General features: G+C 43.8%; 1 protein-coding gene across 3 annotated transcripts in view; it reads right to left on the reverse strand.

Annotated features, from left to right (window-relative positions):
- The window catches only part of Rgl1 (ral guanine nucleotide dissociation stimulator like 1), a 243,937-nt gene that overhangs the window by 156,813 nt on the left and 70,530 nt on the right, over nt 1–16,594 (reverse strand). For 2 of the 3 annotated variants that reach the window (XM_034512785.2, XM_076941338.1), the window contains exon 2: nt 798–961. In XM_034512785.2, coding sequence (XP_034368676.1) covers nt 798–929 — 132 coding nt within the window. In that variant the 5' untranslated portion in view covers nt 930–961. Of the gene's footprint in view, nt 1–797; nt 965–16,594 lie in introns of all 3 variants that reach the window. The other variant, XM_034512786.2, reaches the window with a different exon arrangement.

Consider the following 16,594-nt stretch of genomic DNA (forward strand, 5'->3'; position numbering starts at 1 on the left):
TCCCTGCTACCAAATGTTCAGAGTTTTCCCCATCTCCTTTCCACACCATATTGGCTGTCTTGTAGTTATACGCTTTGGCCTTCTCCCTGAGATGCTCCTTCCATCCATCCATTATACCCTAGCCTTCAGTTCAGTTCAGAGAAGGCAAGATGGGTAAATGCCAAGGTCAGTGAAATGAGATTTCCCCAAGCTTGGGTTTCAACTCCATCCTCACGACTAATCTTCTTGTAATAGCTTCTCATTCCGTTGTGCCTTAGGGAAGTACTTCTTCTGGACCTCATCATTACTTAGGTGCTTATCTCAAACACATAACAAAATAAAAGCCATAATGTATCACTTCCACTAATGAATGGGTTTCTCCATCTTTCTGTTTTCTGCACCACACACACACACACACACACACACCACTCACACATACACACTACACAAACACATAATACTAGCATTTGTTGAGACTTCAGTAAAAGGCTTGAGAAAGAAGGAAATCACAGAAGAGCAACCTTGGGAAAGAAGACAGGAAGAAGAAGCCTTCATCTATACCACGGGGTTATCCCAGCCAGACAGGTTACATGCGTCTGAGCTCAGATCATTACTCTATGCTTCGGCTGTTAGTGCTATTAGCTCTTTACCTGAGTCATTGTGTCATCAATGATGTCTAAGGGACATATCTCTAGCTTATTGCTCCAGCCTTGGCTGTGCCTATGGTCTCTGAACAAACACTCAAGCTGGCATGAGGTATCAGCTATAGCAGGAATTTCTCATCATTGCACCAGCTCTATCATTTAGCATTGTCTTACCTCCTCTGTCTTTAAAACTTCCCATATTCGAGCGTGATCATCCACCAGCCAGTGTCCTGTGTTTTCTACTTTTGTGGAAAGTTTGACTTTAGACACCACTTGAGTAGACTCTCCCACAGATTTCCCCTCCATCTTGAAAGAGGTAAGCAGGAGGCATTACGAATCTGCTGGAAGAATAAAATAAATCTAGATTAAAATAAAAAATAGTATTTGAAAAAATATGAAATCAAATTACTGTGGTCCATTTTTGGACAGTGAAATCACTAAAGACAATATTACAACAGTCATTAGTTTTATGTCCACTCTTTATACTCAAATATTTATTATTGGCATTTTAATGCAGGCTTTCAGAAGAAAAACATATCTTGATAATGGACAGTGATGCAAACTCTATTTTAATAGATTTTATTTTTAATTACATGGAAGGATATGGCAGGATATGTGCAGATGGGTGCAGGTACCCTTGGAGGCCAGTAGAGGGCATCATATACCCTGGAGCTGGAGCTGGAGCTACAGGTGGTTTTGAGATGTTCCATGTCAGTGCTGAGAAGTGAACTTGGGTCCTCTGCAAGAGCATTATGGGCTTTTAATAGCTGAGCCAGCTCTGAAGCTTCTGTGATACAAATATCATAGGAAATGTGTGTGTGCGCGCGCGCATGTGTGTGCATACGCATTCGTGTGTGTGTGTGTGTGTGTGTGTGTGTGTGTGTGTGTGTTTGTATCTATTGCTCTGAACCCTGGAGAAGATACATGGGAATGGGTTCAGAAAAAAGAAAAGTCTTAGTAGTCTTTTCACATCCGGTACTTCACAGACAGTTTGGAAGACACCAGCTAAAGCATCGAGCGTTTTACTCCTCAATCACACCCTGGGCAGCTGTGCAGGCAAAGCTCTGTGCTATGCACACACAAATAATTCAGTAATTTCATTCTCAAATTTCCAAGGCCTATGGCTCCAGGGCAGAAAGGTTGTAAATAAGCTTTAATAATGTGGCATAGTACAATATAACATGTGAAAAGCCACAGAATGAAGTCTCCAAACTGTGATGGAGGGCTGGGGCGTGGCCAAGCACACACCTAGAATGCCATAGGCCCTGGATGACAGACTCAACACCAGTAAGTAAAAAGAACAAGAATCAGAGGAAGCAGGGAGGAGGAAAGGGAGATTGCCTTTAGGGTTTGTCTTCTTATGCTCTGGATTATTGCTGGAGCCAAACAAGAGTTTTCAGTGGATCTTTATTCTAGAAGGTCTCCTTCAGCTCTTGTCAGAATCTCATTACAACCCGCCTCAGTACCACACTGTCCTAAGGAATCTTCTTCAAGTCCCACAAATATACCCTTCTTAGGATGATTTTTACAAAAACAAAACAAAAGTAAAACCTAACTGTTCATGATATTCTGGTTACTTAAAGTTTTCTTGGAGAATAAATCCAAACTCCTTCACATAACAGCTGGGGTGCTTTGTGCCTGCCTCCTTTCACCTCCCTGTTCTTACTCTGAACCACTGACCACCTATACCACATAGGACATACTAGTCCAGCCATTTGAAAACATACACAGATCCCCAGGGCATCCAGTCATTTTAGTTCTGTGTGTGTGTGTGTGTGTGTGTGTGTGTGTGTGTGTGTGAGAGAGAGAGAGAGAGAGAGAGAGAGAGAGAGAGAGAGAGAGAGAGAGAGATCTGTTCAGAGAGAGAGAGAGAGAGAGAGAGAGAGAGAGAGAGAGATCTGTTCCCTCCAGTCCACACTCCAAGATACTAATGGGGACCCTCCCTCTCCATGTATGTGATCAGCCTGTAGACAGTCCCACCCATATGACTTCATTGTTTTTTTTGTTTGTTTGTTTGTTTGTTTGTTTGTTTTTCAAGACAGAGTTTCCCTGTGTAGCCCTGGCTGTCTTGGACCTTGCCCTGTAGACAAGGTTGGCCTTGAACTCTCAAGATCACCTGCCTCTGCCTCCCAAGTGCTGGGATTAAAGGCCATGACTTTATTGTATTAGTTGCTTTCAGTTCCTTTTCCACCTTCAAGTCGTGTAGGTATCTTGAGACTATAGATGTGTCCTAATCAGAGCAAGTATAAGTAAATGTTAAATTAATGTCAATTCATTATTGACATTATTGCCCAATAATTCAGTAACTCATGACAAAGCAGAAGTTAAAAAAGAGGCACTGTTTTCACTAACTCACATGACAAGTAATAAAGTCAAGTTATCTCCTCCTTAAACCTCACTGGCTTGGTAGGCTACGTTCTTTATAATAAAGAAACAAGGCTAGATTCAGCATGTATTCCAAGTGGCTAACATTGCAAGATGGAATTGATCATTAATTAACAATGATCTTTAATGGCTTTTGTGGCTCTGGCTTCAGGGAATTGAGCATATCTGCAAAGACAGGCCTTATGCTCATGTGACCAGGTGCCAATAAGAGTAAATGGAAGACGAAGTCAATGAGCAGACCGGGCTGACATCAGAGAAACTGAGACAAGTCTCCACAGAGGAAGTTTTCTCTTTGGGTCTCATGTGCTCCATCTGGAAGCCCACAGACAGCAAGCCTGACTGCTTGCTGAGAACGGCCATGAGTGACAGCCCAAGCCATCGCACAGTAGTGAGAAACATGGAGCACATAACACACTCACATAAGAACCAGGCAATGCAACCTACACAATAATAATGGACAGAGTTCCTGAGGTAACTTGCTGACGAAGGACACTGACACAGGCGAGGAAATAAACAAGGCAGAGCCATCAAGAACTTTTAAGCCAAAGAAAAAGGAAATTGAAAATAAATAGGCAAGATGGAAATAGACCAGACTAGTGGGGAAGGAAATTCCATGGTTGTTACTGGAGATAATACTGTAAACAACAAATAATAAATCAAAACGGAGTGAGGAAAGCACATGAGACGGCCTCGGCTGCATTCTCCGCATATCATGGAAATGTCGCTGGGTAAACGAGACAGATTACAAGATCTCAGAACAAATACTGTACATTTGTAAGCACTCTGCAGCCCAGCGGCCCCACAGTGAGGACTCTACTGTCTGAGCACAGCTGCTATCTCTCAGCTCCACCGTGTGGGTGCAAGCTGGCCCGTTTTCAATGCTGGAACTGAACTCCACTGTGAACTGACTTCCCCCTTGCCCTGTCTGGGGGAAAGATGCATTTCAACATTGGCAACAGCCCCAAAGCACCCGGCACCTTAGAGGGGTCTCAGAGAGGCGGCCAGCTCTTACAAGGCGATGCACGATGGAAGATTCTCCCCTCCTCTTCCCCTGACACAGGGAGTCTTTCCCACCCATCCTCATCCTGTCTACTCACTTGGAACATGAATGATGCCGGGTACTAGCCACTGGGCACTGTATTCTCTCCCTTCAGCCATGCAATAACCTTACAAGATGTTTACCACTATCTACTGTGGTCAAAAGTGAGAGTCAGAGACTAGCTAAGTAACTGTAGTATATTAGTGGGATATCGGAGGTTCCCAAGCCATCCCTCCCCACGTTAGCCCTCCCCCGAGTCATCTAAGAAGGCATTGCCTTCATCCTCGCTTCTACTCCCCATGTCAGAACTGAAAGCCCCTCTCTTCACTCCCTCTCATCCCTGCTGGACTATTCTCCTTGTGGCCCCTTCATAGGCACACAGGTTGGTGCCAGTGTCTCCTCTGGCACAACAGCGCCCCCTGGAGAGAGGCTCACACCTGCGTCCACAGGTAAGAGGAGGCTATGTGGAGAGAGAATTTCACCTGGGCTACATTATTCCTTTTCCTCTTCATTGTTGTCTAAAGTTTGACTGCGATAGGCTTTACAAAGGTGTGAATGACTGGCCTGCTTAGTCACATGCGACCCCTCGCTCAGAGAAATCCCATACGTTTGGCTGAATGCTCGGCTGCCCCACTTCCAAATTACTGCTGACTTGCCTATTCCTCTGAGCATAAAGTATTTTATACTTCTTAATTTTTCAAACTTGTGTTCTTTCCTTGTATTCTTCTAAAACAACTCAGCTAGAAGTTTATATGGTAGCTTTACAACTTTTGTAAGCAGAGAACAGGAGGCATCTGTGGCCCTTTCTCGCCTGTGCCACGCCTTGTGCCCCCTTTCGTAAGGTTAAAACCCAGCCTCTGTACAACCACCACAGACATGAGCCACTCGACAGTCACACAACGGACTCGCCGGAACATTCAATGGCAATCTTTTCTTCTGGATGAGGATAAGATATCATAAACCTTACGAAAATCAGTTCTGAAAAGCTGACATCCTAACATACCCAACATCCTGACCATCGCTTTATCGAGCTTCTGGATGGTCAGATCAGTCCTAAGTTGGAACCAGGTTGGAGAAAGAAGTGGAATATTTAAAAAGTAAATATGCCATCAGAGAACACAGAAGCAACTTTTCTTTCCTCAAATATTAAAAATTAAAATTTCTTGAAAAAATTTCCTGCTGTCTCCACTGCAGGAAGCAAGGGAGTAAAATTAAAACAAGAAAGCAAGTATGGTGGCAGGGAAGGAAGGCAGATGCTCCAGGTGAGCCAGACATAGGTGCTCCCATCACAAGTCACCTAAGGGTTTCCAAGGCCACCTTGACTTCAAGTCTTACAATGCTTACATCTCTACCACAGCCAAATAGGTTTTGTTTTTGTTTTTTTATTAGGGTTTTCTAAAGTTAGATCCAAGGATCATGTATCAATTGAAGAAACTGATAGTTTAAAAGTGGTGAAACAACTATTTTTAAAATATGATGACTGCTAGAGAGAAAGATGCATGTCCTTAAAAGGGAGTACTCCTTATAACTTACATTTGTACTTTTAATGTCTGTATTTGTTTATGTATGTGGTATTCAAGAATGTGGGATGTGGGCACTTGAGAGTGTGTGCTTGTGTGCACACATATGCATGCACACATAGAGACATGCATGTGTGCATGACATGTATGCCAGAGAGTGACACTGGGTGTCTCCTCTGTTGTGTCTCATCTCACATGTTAACATAGGAATGTCATCACAACCCCATCGGCAAGTCTATCTAGGCAGGTTGCCCAGGCTCCACATTTTGAGGCTGGGATTCAGGCAAGTCACCATGCCCACCCAGCATTTACATGGATGCTGAACATCCAAACTCTGGTCCTTAAGCTCATTCCGCAAGCCTTTTACCCACTGAGCCTTCTCTCTAGCCCCTGTCTATTCTTTTAAAATACTTCCTAACACTATCCTTATAAGTATACTATTCATACATATGATCTTAATAACCTATCATTTCTTTTCCTTCAAAAATAATTATAAGCTGGAGATTATCACATTTCCCATGGTTGTAACAAAGGTCTGAGCTCACAGCTTCATCCCTAAATGACTGCTAAGTACAAAAGTCAATGAACAGTGGTTAATCTTAGAAACATAGATATCGAGTGGAAACCTAAGGACAAAGAAAATTGCTATTATTAGTGTCCTTATCATTTGATAAAAGTTATGTGTGACTATCATAAAAGGACAGTTTTTGAAACACAGCTTTAGGGTAAGCCCTGGGGCCTGAGCGCCCTCATAAGTCTCTGTTTGCACTGCTAACTCCACACTAGCCTTTCTATGATAAATCAGCCTGCACTCGCTGAACTTCACTTTCTTCCCAGGGTTATAAATAGGGCATGACACATCCGTCATCAATTATCATCTTTTTTTTCCTCCTTCCTCTTTTCACTAAATGCTTCTGGATGGGAAAGAGAGAGAGCTCCATCTCCAGAACCATACTGGAATGCTCTGGAAGTTCTCACCTTCCTCTGTCAGGGTCGGGCTTCCCTCTGCCCCTGCAGAGTCCATTACAAGCATTAATAATACATGAGTGCTTTTTCTGTGTGTCTCTTTTATACCTAAACACTTTGCTTCTGCATGAAGAGATCTTTTTATTTTTCAGATTCAACTAAGAATGAGTCCTGCAGATGTCTGACATCACCTTGCTCCGCTCTCTTCCCGTGACTGTCTGACTACCATTTCCACCCTCGAGCCCCTCCCTCCTCATCCTTCTTCCTAATGAGCTGAGGCCCTGTCCAGATAAGCCAGTTTGTTTATCTTTATCTTCTACTATCTCCAGCTCTCCCATCTATCAGGAGCAGCCTCTGGACTTCAATTTGACTCACAGGTTCAGAGTTAATACAAAGAGCAGTGCTGTGTGGTCAGAAGACCTGAGCCCGAATGATGGATGATTCAATAGTTTGTTTTCTTTGTAACTCAAGGGCAAATGATTTCACCTTAGCCTCGGCTTTCTCATCTTAAATGTGAACTGATGATACTGTAGAGCCCTGCGACTTATGAAATAATGTCCGCATTGCCATTTAAGTGGGAGCAAAACTAATATGAATCACTATTCCATATCACTTGAAGGATTTATATTGCTAAATAAACTAAGGATTAATATTGGGGCTTGGCTAATCGCTTACACATTGTGCACTCACTATGCAGAAGTACACAGGGAATACATTATTGCACAGCGGTGTTAAATGTTGGCTGTGTTTGACGTGACATGATGGATAGATAAGACAGCTCACTAGGAGACACGGCAGCAACAGAGCCACACACACACACTTCCTCTTTGGAATGCCAGCTGCATTTCTGTCCTATAGAAGGCAGTTTGCCTGCATTCTGTAGACTGCTTTCAACTTGCTCTGCCTTCCACGGCTTACTCTGACCTCCACCATCAGACTGCCAACTCATCACCAATCTACTGCACTGCTTCAATTTCGGTGCCCTTTGGAAACACTTGCTTTTAATTAAAAGCTCTTCACTAGAATAAAGAATTAAGCAGATGCCATCATGGAATTTTGGAATAAATGTCAATCATTGGACAACCATTTGCAAAGGAATTTTTATTACATAAAAGTCTCATCGGAGACTGAGCAAGATTGCACAACAGAGTCTGAAGTTAGATTCAACTCTGGCAGCAACCGGGCCCAGTTAAACGCAGAAAAAAATTAAAGTGGGAGGGGTTCCTTCTTGATTCCACTCAATTCTTTTAAAGATTTATTTTAATTTTATATGTTACCTGAATCTGTGTATCACATGTGTGCAGTTCCTGTAGGAACCAGAAGAGGGCGTTGAAGAGGGCATTGAAGAGGGAGTCAATTGTGAGGGGCCATGTGGGTGCTGGAGACCAACCGGTTCTCAGCAAGAACAAACGTGCTCTTAGCTGCTGGGCCAGATGACCCATCGCACTTCAGACTTTGTATATTTTCTCTGATAGTATTTGGCAGAACTTCTTGATAAAAAAGGAAAGAAATATCCAGACTGATCTTGTACTGCCTTTGTGAACCTCCCCAGAGAAAGGCTGCTCTGTGTGCAGCAGTTCCTGTCGAGCCCAAGAAAGAGTTGGGCTCCCGTCCTGGTCTCCACTCAGTGGGGCAGTCTGGCAGCGCAACCACAGAGACGGGCATGGGGGTTGGGAGGGGAGAGGACACCTGAGCAACTGAGGTTGAGATCACAAAGAACCCTTCAGTGTTCTAGGACAGCCAAGGGGAGTTCTCGGGGACTGCATACTTCATAGCCTGACACAATCCGAAGCTCAGCCATTATGGATTATGTGCTTGAAGGTTTAAAAGGAGACAGAACTGTAAATCACATGACTGGCCTGACACAAGTGTTTCACAACTCTGTAGACTCTGGCTCTAACTGGCTGAATACAGGCGAAAGGCAAGAATCCTCAGGGGAGCAGATGCGGTGCAGCGGTAGACTTTTTTTTTCCTGCCCACGCTGAAGTGAGGACCATTCATCTGAGGTCTCAACAGTTCTGACAGTGACATGGACCATATGACCACCCCACAGGCACTGAACCAATACCTCACAAGTGTCACCTCAGCGACAGGGGAACTTGAGCAGAAACACACCACCCCGCCCCTGTTTTCTCTTACGTGTCTGACCCTGAGGTTCACCTCTCCACTCCATACCTCCCCTCACAAAGCCAATGTGCTATTCACAGAAGAGTGTCATGTGGATGTCAGAACTCTGAGCTCCAGGCTGGCCAGAAGCCTTGATGGGTAAAGAGACTCGCTGCCAAGCCCGATGACCCAAATTTGATCCCTGAACACACATAGAAGGAAAGAGCCAACTCTGGCAAGTAGTGCTCTGATGTCCATACACATATTATCTAAGCACACACACACACGTGTACACACACACACATACACGCACACGAACACGCACACACACGCTTACTAAAAAAGGTAGCTGTCTTTGTTGCCCTTCATCATGCCACACTATGGCTTTAGAGTCAAAAGACAAGTTTAAGAGTCTGTTCCATGCTTCCACCAAGGGTTCCAGGGACCAAGCTCAGGTCATCAGGCTTGTGTGGAAGTGCTCTAACCACTGAACCACCTCACCAACACCATAGCTCAGCAGAACTCTTTTTAATATTTTTTTCATTATGAACTTGCTATATATCATATCATGATATTTTCACCAGAATATGCTGTGAAAATCATGATGTGAACTGTACTCCACATATATTGGAAAAGAATGCAGTCTATTTTTCATGAGACTCCTGTGTCTGTTAGTGAACTAACACAGTATTACTAATACTAACAGTATTGTTAGTATTAACAATACTGCTGCCTGGGCTGGAGCGAAGGCTCTAGTCACAAACACTGGCTTCTCTTCCAGAGGACTTAGGTTTGGTTTCCAGCATCCACACCGCTGCTCACAACTAACTCTACCTCTAATTCTGGGGGAACTGATACACTGTTTTGGCCTCCAGCGACACGGGCACACACATGGTACAAAGACATGCAGACAGGCAAAACATCCACACACATAAAAAGACATTATTTTAATACTGCAACTCTTTTTCTTCCTACATGCTTTTCTCGCCCCTCCTTCAAGCTCTGTGTGGATGCACTGTCCTTTGGAGAAAGCCTCTAGTATTCCTGTGCATATTGGCAGGAGAAATTTAAAAATTTAATCTTTACGATTCATTAAAGAGAAAATACATTGTTTTGAAGTGAACAAAAAAAACCTTTAAGCCTAAATGAAACAACCAAAAACTAAATTTTGTTCTCACATTTTAATCAGATGGTTAAAATGCATTTGGAAAACTGCTTTACATAGGGAATGCCAGAAGTGCTTTTAACTCAGCCTATGGGAAAGACCTTGCTGGGACATATTAAATAGATATTGAATAGGAATTTAACATTTTCTTTACAGCTAGACACATTCCCAGCAGAACCGTGTCTGGATTTCTCATCAGCCTTCAGTCTAGCACAGTCAGCCAACAGTCTTCTCAAAAGCTGCGTTAAGTGATTTGTGTACATTTGCAGGACTTCTGTTTGATGCTGGATTCTGTTTTTGCTAAGGGTTTGGACAGATGTTGCCGTGGTCTAATTGGACCATTTTATCTGCCCATTTTCCACACACATCACAGTATTTGATAACCAAGCTGAAACACCTCAGTTTCTATACCAGCAAATGAAAAATGACTGGAATGTGGGACTTTTGTTCCAGAGCCCCCATGCAATACATTCCAACGTCTGTCTGAAGGGAAGGACCATTCCATCCCCTGTACAGGTTTCATCCAGCTGGGCTGCAGTTTCTTTTCTCTTTCCTTAGGTCATTCCTCCTCAACCTTTACAGGACTATGATGGTTAATCTTCATCACCAACCTGACTGGGTTTTGATTTGCCAAGGAGACATATCTGTAGGCATGTCTGCGATAGTATTGCAGACCAGTTCAACTGAGGAGGGTGATCCACGCTGACTATGACGTGGCATCATCCGATAGGCTGCAGTTTCAAACTGAATAAAAGGGGATCAAAGAGGAAGGCAGTTCATTCCCCAGTTCATCTCTGCTTCCTGACTGTGGACATGATATAACCAGGCACCTCAGGCTCCCACCACGTCTTCCCTGCTATGATGGACCATTTTCCTTCAAACCATGAACCAAAACAAACGCTTTGTTCTCAGCTTGCTGCATCACGGTAATACAAATACCTTCCCACTCCTCTTCAGTTTTCTCAGCGCCACAGACTAACCTTGCTATTTCCAGTAAAACCATACATGAACATTCTGGATTCCAAGTTCTTAACAGCAACTTTATGAATACAAGAACTAAGCTATCCTGCTTCCTGGCCAGAAGCAGACCAGCTAGCGCTAGACCGATCTGACTTCCAACTTCAAGACCCTAAACATTCAGGGCCATGCTAAAACTGCATCCAACAGCATGGAGGAAAGAGAAGTCATGACTTAGCTACTGAGCAGCCCTCACAGAAGGGGTGAATAATGTAGGGAAAACAAAAGTAAATAAGGACAGTGACATCTCTTAAACATGAGCAGTGAGCATCCATATGAGGAGGAGACATTTCCAGATAACAGGAGAATGCTGGGAGGCTCTACACAGACTGCTCTCTGCAGGGAGCAGTGATTCCTTCCTAAAGTGAAACCAGAGCATGGAGAATTTGAGTGATTTTTCCAAGGTCACACAGAGGAGTCCAATTTTGAAAATAGATCTGTCTGACTCAGAACAATTCTATTCTTACACCGTCTTTCTATGACCTTCACTTGCCACAGAATTGTGGTCATGTTGATTTGGGGCTTTGTGAAGGAAAAGAGCAAAGTGAAGAGTCAGCCTCATGGGGACAAAAAGCTTTGTCAACTACACATAGGACAGGGGACAAGGGATTAATATCTAGAATACATAAAGAACGGGAACAATTCAACACCAGAAAGAACAAATCATTAGTCAGAAAATGAGCTATGGAACTGAGATGGCTCTCAAACACAAGAAACACCAGGGAAAGTATGCAGCATCCTTTGTCACCAGAGAAACACACACACAAAAAAACTGTTTTTGAGAATCCACTTCACTCAGAATGGCTAACAACAAGAAAACCACAATCGGAGTCAGCAATGAGGCATCGAAAGGAGACCCTTACGGCTAGTCAGAGTGTGCTCTCAGAACTAGCCACTGCGGAAGTCAGTGTGGACGTCCCTATGTCACCAAGCTCTACCACTTCTGAGAACCAGTCTGCAGCCTCCTAAGTCAGGGCATCCTAAAGATGCTTGAGCATCCATCTTTACTGCTACACAGTGCCCATCTCCAGGACACAGAACTAGCTGAGATGTCCGCCGTCAAGAGACGGTTGGTGAAGAAAGTATGGTGCGTGTTTTTTTCTCATGTCCTTAACCTAGATTGAAAAGTGGGCGTAACTCAAAAGTACAAGAGGAATGAATGTGACAGCAGAGGAAGGACGGATTACGGAGGTGACGGAGGGAGGGAAGGGTGTGAGGTCAGTCGGGGAGACAGGCAGAGGAAAATGATAACGTGTGTGTGCGTGTGCGTGTGCATGTGTGTGTTTTCAACTAATGAAACCCGGTGCCTGGGAAACTAACATAAAAGGTTAGCAGGAAAAAACATGACTCTGTAGCTTTAACACCTAAAGGGAAATGCTAACGCTCGCTCGCTTGTTACTGCAGTAGCAGGGGAAAGGCCAAGGTTGTGGAAACAGTGCTCTTGCTTATCTGGGCCAGCACAGCCCACTGCTGGTGAACGGCTTTCAGATTCTTCGCCACTCACTTGGTCAATTCCTTCCCATCCCTGCCTCCTTTGGTCAATTTCATCCCTGGCTCCTGTCAGCTTCTTGACCCTTCCCTTCCACACAAAATAAACAGCTGGGCCACCACAGAGAGTCAAAAAACAGAAGCAAACAACAACAACAAAAAAATCCCTGACAGTCAGCCCTTTCGCTCCTTACTCAAATTTGTGAATTTTCCTTACAGGACATGATCTGTAAATGGAGTCACTTGAAGCCTTTTTTCAAGCCACATGTGGCAGCCATCCCAGCACCCACTCACTGCCTTCTTTCCCCTGCTGTTCTGGAGGGGGATGGTCTTGTGATTCACCAGGCCTTGGCTCCAGCTGGGTTTACCACTGATTCTGGATACCAGAGAGATCTGCATTGCTAGTCTCACAGAGACTGGAGATCCATTCACACATCAGCTCAGCTTAAGCAGATGTTGGCAATCCAAACTTCTGCCCCCTCCCTCCCTTACTCACCGCAGTCTGCACCAAAAGAAGGGGTAGAGTTTCATGGGTTTTTTTCTGTGTCCTTAGAAGGAATCCCAGGCTCAGGATTGTGTGTACATAATACCACAGATAACACACGGTTTAGTGGAATTTGGTCCAATCAGTCCTCAGGTCTTATCCGAGACATAAATGCATTGATTAAGTGACCCTGGCACTCCATCAGGAGGCTGCCTGTGGGGGACAGCTGATGAAGTCTCCCCGTTTCCTTGCCACAGACCCCCAGAGTTGTTCACTCCCACTCCAGTTCCTACTAGACCAATTAGTCAGAATTATGTTCTGTACTCTCCAAATTAAAATCTGGCAGCAGCAGCCCTCCGTGTTTATCAGGCCGTCACAAGTGGCCTCCCAGAGCCACAAAGGAAAATGCAAGAGAAAGGCGGAGCCTTGACTAGACTAGAGTGGCACATAAGCAGAGACATTTATTTTAAGTGCAGAGTCGCGTGTTTCACTCTGAGCTGTCGGAGTCATGGAACACACTCATTATATTATCTTAAGGAGACGAGGTCATGGATTCCTTTGTGCTGGCCAGAGCATGTAAGCATCTCTCTCCTGGTTTTACTTGGTTGGAACTCTCAGCAGAGAGGCCCCATCTCTTACTCTTGACATTTTTAAGGGGGAAAGGTCCTTCATGTCACAGCCAAAGTTTCTACCAAGGAAGTTAACACTTCCTTGTTTGAGTTACATGAATGACTTTCTAGAGCAAAATGCAATGTGGATTCTAAGAAAGTTACACAAATATGACCATTCTCAGCAGAAATTAGAAATTAGGAGAAAAAAAACGTGTTCAGGAATATAAGGAACTACGAGCTTTCCCTGGGCTGAAGGCAGTTCAGCGCGTCCCGTCCCTTCTCTGCGATGCTACAGGAGACCTGACCCTGAGACTCTAAAGTGGGTGGCATCTGTCCTTCTTGATATTCAATACTATGTCCTGGTTTTGATTTATGTGTGTTTCTCATTTCACCTGATTTTTCTACTTTGTATATGTTTTATAATGCGTAAGAATATTAGACTACAAGTGTATGTATATTATTAACATATAAATAGTTAAACATATTGGAGAGTACTCAAAACATGTATGTTAAGAACAGTACTCAAACACTTTGTAAGTCACCACCTTTCTCAACCACTGTTTTAACTCAGGGAAGAAGCTTCTCCTTCGTGTCCTTACTGTTTCTGGGAACCACTGCACCATCCCCCAGGTACTCAAGCTACACTTTTCAGAATTATCTTCAATTGCTCCAGTTCATGGAGTCCCTTATCCAATGTGCCACCACATTCTGTTGATGATTCTCTGAAAGGCAGCTCAGACGAGAGCTATCTCTGCATTTGAGCACTGTCCTTACACTTCCATTGTCTCTAAGTTGAACTACTGCAACCGATACAATACTGAACTCTGCATTCCTCCTTCTCCTCCTCTATCATCATCATCATCATCACCATCATCAACCTCAGAGTCGCCTTCTCAGAAACCTCTTATAAACCACTGCCATGTTTAGGAACCTGCAGCAGGAATGCACTACCACAGGACATAGTGCAGTCCTTCATGATCCAAATGTCTCCTAGCCTTCAGATCATATGCTTACTTGATATGACTCCAACACTCCTGCCCCCAAACACTGCCCAACACCTTGTTCGGAAACTGTGACCTCCCATGCCTTGGTGCACGTGGTCTCTTATACCCAGAACACCCCTCTTTGCTTCTCTTCTGTTACCCTACTCCAACACAATAGCTATCATTCATGAAGCACATGTATGACTCCATGACAGTTGGCCTTATGACACTTTTTATTGGATTCTAACTTGACATCACCAGAATCAATAGCATAGCCAGAATCCATTCCAAATCAGTCTGATTCTAAGAAATAGAATTCTAACCACTGATTGGTTTACATAGCAAATGCAACTATTGTTTCCTAGGTCCAAAACTGTGGTGGATGTGGAGGTCAACCTTGTGAAGGAAAAAGTAGGCCGGAGAGTAATGTCCCACAGGCTCCTGCAACTTCTCGGAGAGCCCTGATCCGCCACACATGACGTTAGACCTAAGACGGCTCCCAGCACACCAGCGAGACACCTAAAAGAAACTGCTTCCCCCATCTTCACAGAAGTCCTAACGGGTGGTGATGCTCCCCTCACTCCTTCCGAGTCACCTCATCAGGCAGGCCTTCATTGGAGCGGGGCGACAGGGCAACTGGCTAAGAATTTAGGGGCTTGGGTTTGGCTCGAACACTGTATATAAGCTTATGTGCAGTGCAATCAATTCAGATATACACCCTGATTCTGGTCTCCAGAGTCTGATTCCCAGGATTTGCCATGTGACTTTATCACCTCTCATCCCCCTCCATCCTCATTCCTGTTCCCACACCAAACCACTGTGGGAGTGCATCACTCTTCCCCGTGTGCGTTAGCCATAGTACTGCGCTCACGGCACTTATAATGCCATATATGGCGTATACTCCAGTAGCCAGGGGCTCTCTAGCAGTCAAGGACTACATATATCTCCTTTACATAATAGGCACTCAGCATATACTGATACATATAAAGTACTCGGTAGATGCTCATTGAAGAAATCAAGTCACAAATATTCTTGCCCTTCTTCTTTTTCCCCTCCACCTGGGTTCCACCATAGCCTAAACATGAATGCTGAAATCACAGAAATTCCTAATGGTCAAGATAGAACAAGTTTTATAAAAGAGAAAATTGCCAACAACTTTATCCAGTTTTTCTTCATGGACTCCCAAGAACTTGCCCCTCAAAAATTAAGCAACTTCTATGTACAGCCTGGATTTTTACTACATTTATTTATTACTTTGTGTGCATGTATACATATTCATGTACTCATACCACGCTCCACATACGGAGATCAGAAGACAGTTTTTGGGAATCAGTTCTCTCTTTCCATCATATAAAGCCTGGGGATTGAACTCAGATTGTTAGGCTTAGTGGCAAGCACCTTTACCCACTGAGACATCCCACTGGCCATGCAGGGATATTCTATGAGTTTTGACAAGTGTGTATTCCTACGTTCCTGGGAGTGAAATCAAGACACAGAACATTTATTGCACATCAAACAGGTTTTTTTAAACTTGCTTCCCAGTTGCTGTAATCCTACCCTCAGCCCCATGCAAACATGGATTTCCTTTCTGTCCCTGTGTTAAACTTTTCTTTCCCAGGGCTTCACTGAACATTCCTATGTATCCTCTTGCATCTTGGCTTCTTCACTTACAACTTGTATTTTGATATTCATCCATGTCACTACATATTTAACTGCTTTGCTTCTTTGTATTGTGGGGTACTTTTCCATTGTTAAGTGTCTTATTTATAATCCACTTGTTAATAGAGATGTGTGCTGTTTCCAGTTTGGTTACTTGGAAGTGAGTGGAATGTTTGTGCACACTTCTTATAAGGACAAAAGTTTTCATTCCCCTTAGACAAATATCTAGGACTGGAATGGCTGGATGAGATGGTAGGTGTGTGTTTAACTTTATAAGGTACCTCTGAGACAATTCACTCAGGTGGTTCTGGTACAGTTTTATACTCCTGTGTGCAGTGGATGAACTGTTGCACATCTGTTGCCAAAAGGTGGGAATTTCAGCCTTTGAAATGGATCCACTCTACTGTTCTAATAAACCTGTGGTAGTATCACCTCGTGGCTATAATTTCATTTCTCTGACAACAACTGATACTGAACTCCAGTCTTCCTTGGTGGAGAACACATTCAAATTCGTCCCTTTTTATTGAGTTTTAAAAGATTCTGTCAGT

Source organism: Arvicanthis niloticus, chromosome 10, assembly GCF_011762505.2.
Source record: "Arvicanthis niloticus isolate mArvNil1 chromosome 10, mArvNil1.pat.X, whole genome shotgun sequence".
NCBI lineage: Eukaryota > Metazoa > Chordata > Mammalia > Rodentia > Muridae > Arvicanthis > Arvicanthis niloticus.